Source organism: Aptenodytes forsteri, unplaced genomic scaffold (genome assembly GCF_000699145.1).
Source record: "Aptenodytes forsteri isolate BGI_AS27 unplaced genomic scaffold, ASM69914v1 Scaffold84, whole genome shotgun sequence".
NCBI lineage: Eukaryota > Metazoa > Chordata > Aves > Sphenisciformes > Spheniscidae > Aptenodytes > Aptenodytes forsteri.
In genome coordinates, this window is record NW_008795492.1 from 1,351,308 (window position 1) to 1,359,336 (window position 8,029).

The 8,029-nt window shown below is 41.2% G+C and overlaps 1 protein-coding gene across 1 annotated transcript; it reads left to right on the top strand.

The window, feature by feature from the left end:
* Window positions 1-436: 436 nt before the first annotated feature.
* On the top strand, window positions 437-7,232 carry ARL6IP1 (ADP ribosylation factor like GTPase 6 interacting protein 1). Its single transcript, XM_009281628.2, has 6 exons — window positions 437-679; window positions 2,088-2,221; window positions 3,978-4,097; window positions 5,031-5,148; window positions 5,819-5,903; window positions 6,136-7,232. The coding sequence occupies exons 1-6, from the start codon at window positions 437-439 to the stop codon at window positions 6,252-6,254; spliced, it is 819 nt and encodes a 272-aa protein (XP_009279903.2). The 3' UTR covers window positions 6,255-7,232.
* Window positions 7,233-8,029: the final 797 nt, after the last annotated feature.

Here is an 8,029-nt window from a genome sequence, read left to right on the forward strand (position 1 = left end):
GGCGGCGGCGCCTGGCGAGGGCCGCCCCGGCCCCCGAGCTTGTTTGTGAAACGCGGGGGAATTACCTCCTTGCGCTCGCTGCCGTCTCTGAAAGGTTCCCGTGCAGGGATCGGCTTATGCCTTAGGGCCTGGCGGGGGCTGGGTGTGAGGAGGCCGCTCTGTGTGCCGTCCCTGGGAGCGGGCGCGGCTGTTGCTTTTGCTGCTCGCAGGCCAGAGCAATATCTGGCTTTACCTGATGTGCAGGGCTTACGTTTAATGTTCGTGTCTTTGCGGTTCAGCATCCTTTGGCTGTGTTATCGAATGCTTCAGCGATGCAGGAGAGTGGCAGGAGCTGGATGATTAGCCTAACTGGAATATGCCGAGGGTGGGCTTGATTACTTAAAAAACTGAAATACAGGGATATGTATATTTATCTCTGTAATGGTAAACGGCTGCCATGGGCAATGGGAAAATCACTGTGAAGGCGTGTGAAGGGGTTGAAGAAGGGAAGCTTTTGAGCGCATTACTGATCAGTGCTGCTTCTCGCAGCAGGAAGCTGTGCCGCCTGGGAGAGACGGAGAGAAGCTGTCAACAGCGCGGAGCCGGGAGGGAGGTTCGAATTTCTGCAGAAAAAGTGCCCGGCACCGTATTGCCAAAAATACGTCCAGTCTTTGGGAGGGATGCCCCTTTTGGAGCAGAAGTTCGTATTTATAGAAACTTTATGTTGCTCGATTAATGAAAAAACACTTTTGATGGATGGGCTCTGGAATGAAGATGGTGTTGACAAAAGCTGACTTAAGTTTTCTCTACCTGGCCCGGCGGGAAAACAACTTGCAGTAGTTGTCTTCTAGGCTGACAGAGGCAGGCTGCTGTTAATAACACTGTTATATTCCAGTCTGTTTCCCATTAAATTTTCTCTTGGTTGTGATGTTAAATGCAGACAGCCAGGGGTAATAAAGCAAAACAGTTTGTCATAAAATGTCTTCTGGAGAAATGCAGCTTTTTTTTTTTTCCCCTTTCATGTGACTGTGTTTAGAACATGAAATAGATCTGATAACTGGAAGGTGTTCAGCAGCATGTCAGATAGTTTTCTACTTTTTTTTTTTTTGTCCTGAACTGTAGTTTTCAAATAGCTTCTAATGGTATCACAGAAGAAAACTGTGCTTTGCCATGATAGCTGCACTCAGCTGTCCTTGTTATTCTAGTGGTGTCAGGCTTCTCATTTGAGGTAAGTGTAGCACACAGTTGAGAATGAAACCTGCTCTGCTATCTCTGCACAGCACGTGTGCAGGTCTTGGTGACTTTTCATCTCTTATTACTTGGGCAGTGATCGGTTCTGTTCATGGTTACCTGAGCTTTGTAGTCTCTGAGATACCTTGTCCCACTGAGGGGAAACTGTTAAGCTATGTTAAATGTGGAACACCTCAGTTGAACTGCTTAGCAAGCTGATGCCAGAGCAGGTAGGGCCTCCTTGCAGATGTGTAGGGAGGGATGTAGGAATAATATAGGAAGAGGAGTTTAAAGGCTGCCTGATCACTGTCTTCAGCAACCTGTGGAAAAACTTTCTTTGCAATCCAAATGTGATCAGTTGGGTAACTTTCCTCTATTGTGGATTCTGAGTTTTTATCCATCTTCCACATAATAAAAAATTGGTGTTGAACAGCAACTAGAAAGCTTCGGTTTAATGTGGTAGAGTTGTCTTTGAAAATACATATATTTTAAATAGTTCTCATGTTGCAATTTTCCAGATGTTGACACTGAAAACTTGAGAGGTTTTAGCTAAAACTTGACTTTCTGCTAATCTGGGGGGAAGGAGTACCGTAAATGGGAGATTGGGGGAAAACACCTTGGCAAAATCTGGGAGGAGGTATCATTTGGTCTAATAACATATGCTGCTACTTTGTTAGGATCTTGACTATTTTAAAGTATCACTGCTACAATGTCATAACTTAGTACAAAACTTACATCATTATTAGTAATTTAGTTACTCAGAAAGGTTTGTGACTGCAGTCTTTAATTATGACACTTTTTTTTTAGCTACTCCGACTGTGGGAATTAATTTGATACTCTGGTTAGTAATAAAAGAGTTTTCTTCTCTTTTTGTGTAGGCTGCAGAAACTGCTAGCTTGGAAGAGCAGTTGCAAGGATGGGGAGAAGTGATTTTGATGACGGATAAAGTTCTTCGCTGGGAGAGAGCCTGGTTTCCTCTGGCGCTGATGAGTGTTGTTTCCTTTTCTTTTCTGTAAGTAGCTTGCGGAGGGAGCCTAAAACACCATTGCATTTTCATGGCTAGTAGCAAACCTATTAAGTAAATTAGTAAGACATCTTTAAAAATCTAATAGGAAGGCTCTTACTCCAGGTTCTGTTTCTGAATGCGTGTGAACTTTGAAAAGAAAAACCTTCAGTGCATTGAGAACAGGAAGTAACACGAGTCACATCCTGCTCAGAGGGGGGGCAGTGCTTTCTGCAAAAGCTGTTTGCCAGCAATGGTTGCTGTAGCTTTTTTACCATGCTCAGCTCTATGTTCTTGGTTGGTGTGTTCATATTCTGCCCTCATCCTTTGTATCCTGCTTCTTAGACAAATCTGGTTATCTCCTTTGGCTTTTTTCCCCAAACCAACAGCAGCAGCATTATGGAAAACTTGTTTCCATAGGGCAAACTTTCCTATTCTGCATCTTCGGTGTGGTGCTTAGGATGAGTTCAATTGGTTTTGCACAGCTTGGTTTTTTTTACATTCTCTGTCCTGTCCTTTGAGAAAGGAGGAGAAGGAAAGACTGCACGTAACTTTCAGTCAACGGGATGGGAGGGTGTTGCCTGTTTCTGGATTGGAGATACAGAACTGGCTTGCTGGAGGCACTGTACATGCTTTTACGTAACGTGGTAGTAGTCAAGGTGACCCCAACCTGCCTTGTACAGATAAGTGTCCATGCCAGCTGCGGAGTTTGCCAGTTGCATGTGTTTTTGGAGTAAGGAAAAGAGGGGAGTTATAAAAATAAATGTTGAACCAGGTGAGGTAGGGATAATTGGTCTTCTGGCTAATATAAATTTTATGGTCCTCAAGGGAGGTGAGGAGGATAGAAAGCAAATGAAACTGAAAAGTAACTTTTAAAAGAAGTAATTGCATGAACTTCAGGGTATTCTGTTATAAATTCTGTGATTATAGCAGGAAAGATCTTGTGTGAATAATACTTTGAGGAAATAGACAGAACTGCTTCAGATTCTGAATTGGTACTTCATCAAAAATGAACTTGAACATTCAGTGCAGTAGCACTGTGCCAGATGTATAGAAAGACTCGCCCTGCAATGGACTGTGTCATTTCTTTACTTTTATTACTTCAATGTTCAGGAAGTTCTGTTAAGTGCAAATAAGTAGCACGGGGCACAGCTGAGCGTTAACAGACACTTAGAGATGAGCTAGTTCTTGCCCGGTACCCATACTGCTGTATTTGGGTGATGGCACACTTAATATGTAAAAGCACAGCGCTGTCCTCATCGGAGATTTATGGCTTCTTGTCCAGAGCAGGTTTAACTAGCTCTCACAGGTGAGACAGAGCGAACGACAACCCGTAGTGGATCTGAATTCTGTGACTTACTTAAGAACCAACAAGATTAGAGCTTTCACTCCACCTCGTTGTTTCATATGTTCACTCACTCATCCTCATCCCCCAGTCAGTGTTAAGTTCACTAGATGGTCAACTTCGGAGAGCAATAATGATGAATTTTTACTTCTACTGAATTTTATACTATGGTTGCTGTATTGTAGCATTTTCTTCTCTAGCACATTAAGAAAATTGTATTTTTTTTATTTGTATTTCTTTGTAATAGTGTTGAAGTACTTAAACCTTTCTTTATTTTAGCAACAGGAGCAAATTTGAAAATTTTATTGAGGGTGGGTCTACTGTTTGAAGTCCTGAGCCAGTCTGAAGACGTGACTAAATATGTCTAATATTTAGCAGTCTGAGCATCCAGAAATCATTGCTGCTGTTATCTTTCCGCAGGATGATCTACTACTTGGACCCGTCAGTTCTTTCAGGCGTCTCCTGTTTCGTTATGTTCCTCTGTTTGGCTGATTATCTTGTTCCTGCTCTTGCACCTAGAATCTTTGGCTCTAATAAATGGTGAGGAAGGCTTGAATTAAAACAGTTTCTTAAGTGTAAATAAATTATGAACTTTATCAAAATGGATACCTGACTTGCAAATATCAAATGATTACTTTGTAGAGTCATTGTAGTAAGAAATTGGCAATCTCTATAGTATATGAAGTGAGGACACTAGTAAGATGTCCTTCATTCTTCTTTTTCTGAAAGATTACTACTACAACATATCTTTATTGTTACTTCTCTTCTAGAAAAATAAGATTTTTTTTTTTAAGGAGTAGGCACATTCTTTGCTCTCCATTAAGGATGCTAGTTAGTTCTGCTAAACTAGTTTTTAGTAATTAATGGATAATAGATACTGAGAACTAAAATTACGAAGAAGGGTATTGGATTATATGTTTGGGAAGAGTGGCAGCAGTACATACAATGAAGGAAAAGAGTAATGCAGAGAGAGTATGAATGTGATCATAGGTGATTGAAACAGATTTGAAGAGGGGCAAGGCTTATAGAAAAGCAGTAAGGTGGGGAAGAACCTTAACCTTATTTGGACTAAATTTTGAGTTAAAAGTAAATTTTAGTGTATCTGCTTTAAGCTGACTAGTGGATAAATGTTCTTGTCTAATAATGAACCAACATAAAAGCCAAAATAATACACACTGGGATCAGGTGTATATTACTTGTGTGTATCCCACTGGTATCAGATTAAAATCCATGGTCTCCTGGTTTGAATGTGGTTGCTCTTTGGGAGCCAATTTAAGAGAGTCAGTGTACAGAAAAATTACATGGGCAGTTGCATTACAGTGCTCAATGACGATAAGGTATACAACTAAGTGAAGCAAACGCCAGGGTAAGTATTGGATAAATTTTTACTGCTGGAAAACTACCATGGGAGATTTCTAAAATTTCAGATGAAATCTTGAATTCTTATTTCTGACTTTTTTTCTTTAATAAAAGGACTACAGAACAGCAGCAAAGATTTCATGAGATTTGCAGCAATTTGGTAAAATCTCGTCGCCGAATTGTTGGCTGGTGGAAACGTCTCTTCACCCTGAAGGAAGAGAAGCCTAAAATGGTATTGAGTTCTAGGAGTTCGTCTCTATTGTCTTAAGGTTCTATTTGTTTTGTTTGTCTTAAGTATTTTAGCAAGGCACATGTCTGAATAAACTGGTATTTCAAACCAAGAACCAGCAGTTCTGGCTGTGATTTAATGCCAGTCACACATCTTATTCAAACCTGGAGCGGCAAGATGCATGACTTTAAACTTGCAATACTGTGCAGTTAGGAGCATACCCTTGATAGAAACCCAGCTTCACTTTGTCTTATTTGGATAGGTCAATTTTTGGAAACACAGCTTGTTTCCAGTGTACAGGAACCGTCCAAAAAACTAGATCTTAGCAATGTGTCAGCTTAGGTACATGAACTGGTGGGTTTACTGTCCTGAAAACAGCTTCAGGTGCTGTGTGAGGCTGAAGTTGTGTCAGTGGGGGTGGCGTAGTCTGACTCTAAGGGGTATCTGGACAGAAAAGAACTGGCATCCTGTAAAACTGATGGTCTGAAAATAAACGGGAACATACAATTGTAGACTCTAATCTCAGTTGTAACAAGCCTATGCATAGGTATCGCTTGTGGAAGAGCCAGCTAACTTGAAGTTAGTTTTAAATGTTGAATTGTTGCCAGATGCTGAAGGGAACGGGGAGAATTCCCAACAGATCAGTGATAACTGTTCCCTTTTCATTTTTCAGTACTTCATGACCATGATTTTTTCTCTTGCTGTGGTTGCCTGGATTGGACAGCAAGTTCACAATCTCTTTCTGACCTATCTTATTGGTAAGTGTGCAGCATACAAAACAGAAGTAACTTTTTTGTTAGCTGCCTGAAATGGTATGAGGCTGGTAGAAGCAATTTTTGATTATGAGTGCGGTGATTTTTTTTTGTTGTTGCTGGTTATATTTTTCTGTTTTCAAGCAGTTAATGGGGCTTAAGGGAAGCAAGGAATTGCAAGGTGACAGAAGCTTGTTAAAGGAGTATTAAGTAATTCCTTTTTTTTTTTCTTCTCTAGTAAGTTTCTTGTTGCTGTTTCCTGGACTAAACCAGCATGGGATCATTACAAAGTATGTTGGAATGGCGAAAAGGGAGATAAACAAACTTCTCAAGCACAAGGAAAAGAAAAATGAATGAAGACTTAACTGCTGTTCACTCTTGTAAAAGATTTCCCTGGGAACAGTTTTGAGAATTAACGTATAATTAAGACAATAGAAGTTGTATTGCTCACTGGCTTTTTTTTTTATTGGCTCCCTGATGAAGTGAAAAAGTCACTCTAGCAACTGCTGTGGGTTTGTGTGTCTCTTGCTGTGCTGACTAGGGTTCTGCAGCTGATCTTATATGAAAGATCCTGACCTAGGTGTCTTCACCAAACTAAGAGGCCCTGTGAATACATGCCCCTACTCAAGAAACAGCAGAGTTGCAATGCGTGATAGCGTTTCTGTAACTGTGTGTTAGTTTCACTGATCATTAATTTGTGGCTACAGCAAGTATGAAAGGCAGTTCTGAAAGCTTGCACTTCTTGGAGGCTTGTTACTACTGATCCTTGTGGAAGGAGGACAATTAGCTGAATAAGAATGATCATAGCTGAGGGTGCATGCCCAAAATCGCTGCAGGTGGTGATCCCATTGTCTCACTGAATCCGTTTGCTTTTTTTGGCTGCATATACCAGATTATCTGTTAAATAGGGGTCTGGAATATATAAATTTGTAGTTCAGTTATTTAGCTGTAGTGTAAACTTCAACTCGTTGCACTGAGACTGTAGAAAATGAGTTAAGGTGTGTGTTACCTTAACAGCTGATTGTTCTAAAAACTGCTGTTGTCATGGAGCCATGTAGCACGTTTGGTTTTATGAATGTTGTTTGTATACAAAATCACCTTGAATATGCTAGGTTGGTCTCTGTAAATAAGCCTGTCTGAATTGTTTGTGCTTTTCTATGACCTCTCCCTCTTTTTTTTTTAAACTGAACTTTTTTCTTTAAAAAGCTAAAACCTGTGTTAATGCATTTTAAAAGTTTACTGTTTTAAAATGAACTCTCTTCAGTGTCTATTGTAACTGTTGAATAGGTAAATACAGACTAAAGAGAAACTTCTTTAAGTCTTGCTCTTTGTGAACATACAGCAAACTGTGTAAATGCGTCTTTCAGTCAGGAACGGGAGCTGGGCACGGCGTGCTAGTGCCATGCGGTAGTCAGCGCGCAGTGTTCTAACAGAAAAACACCTTTTGTTTGAAATAGCTCACTAAATAGTAAAACTTTTATCAGCTGTGACAGGACACTGGCAGCTCCTGCTGCAGAGGGGAAAGGCTGTAATGTCATCTGTAGTTGATTAACACCGGTATAAGTGACCGAGGCTGTGGGCACATCAGACCCAGTCTGTAAAACTTTTGATAGATCTGAACTGCGGGGAGGCGTTACAGTGCAATCTTGAAACCGTTATTTAGAAAATGCTCTACTTCACTGGCACAGACTGTCGCTGGAAGGAATCCTGGGTATAAAAAGGCAAGCGGTGTCACGGCACAGTGTCGCAGAGCTGCCTTCGGGAGAGATGGTGGCAGCCCCTCTACCCCCACGTTAACACTAGCTTAGAGCGCTCGCTGTACATTTGCTGTTACAGTACGGAGAGCCGTGCTCCCGTTTTAAGTTAAAATTCGGTAGAAACACAACCCATCCACAGGGTGCAGCTTTGTTCACCTCAGGCCTTCAGCTTCCTGGTGAAACCCCTCGCAGTAGGGAGTAGCTGTGCCGTTAAAACTTCAGTGAAAATCAAATATGCTAGGAATTCCTCTGTTGTGTTCTGTCTTGTGGGGAAAAAAAAATTAAAACCAGGAGGGGAAAACTGCAGAACGGCAGCCACGGTACCGTCTATTTTGTTGTCGGTTGGGGTGGTTTTTCGGTCGGTTTGGGGCTGGT

Excerpts from the sequence above, each read along its gene's own strand:
- ARL6IP1 (XM_009281628.2), top strand. The coding sequence starts at position 437 with ATGGGCAATGGGAAAATCACTGTGAAGGCGTGTGAAGGGGTTGAAGAA. Across the intron at positions 680-2,087 it reads ATGCCCCTTTTGGAGCAGAA|GCTGCAGAAACTGCTAGCTT; the intron begins GTTCGTATTTAT and ends CTTTTTGTGTAG. Across the intron at positions 4,098-5,030 it reads ATCTTTGGCTCTAATAAATG|GACTACAGAACAGCAGCAAA; the intron begins GTGAGGAAGGCT and ends CTTTAATAAAAG.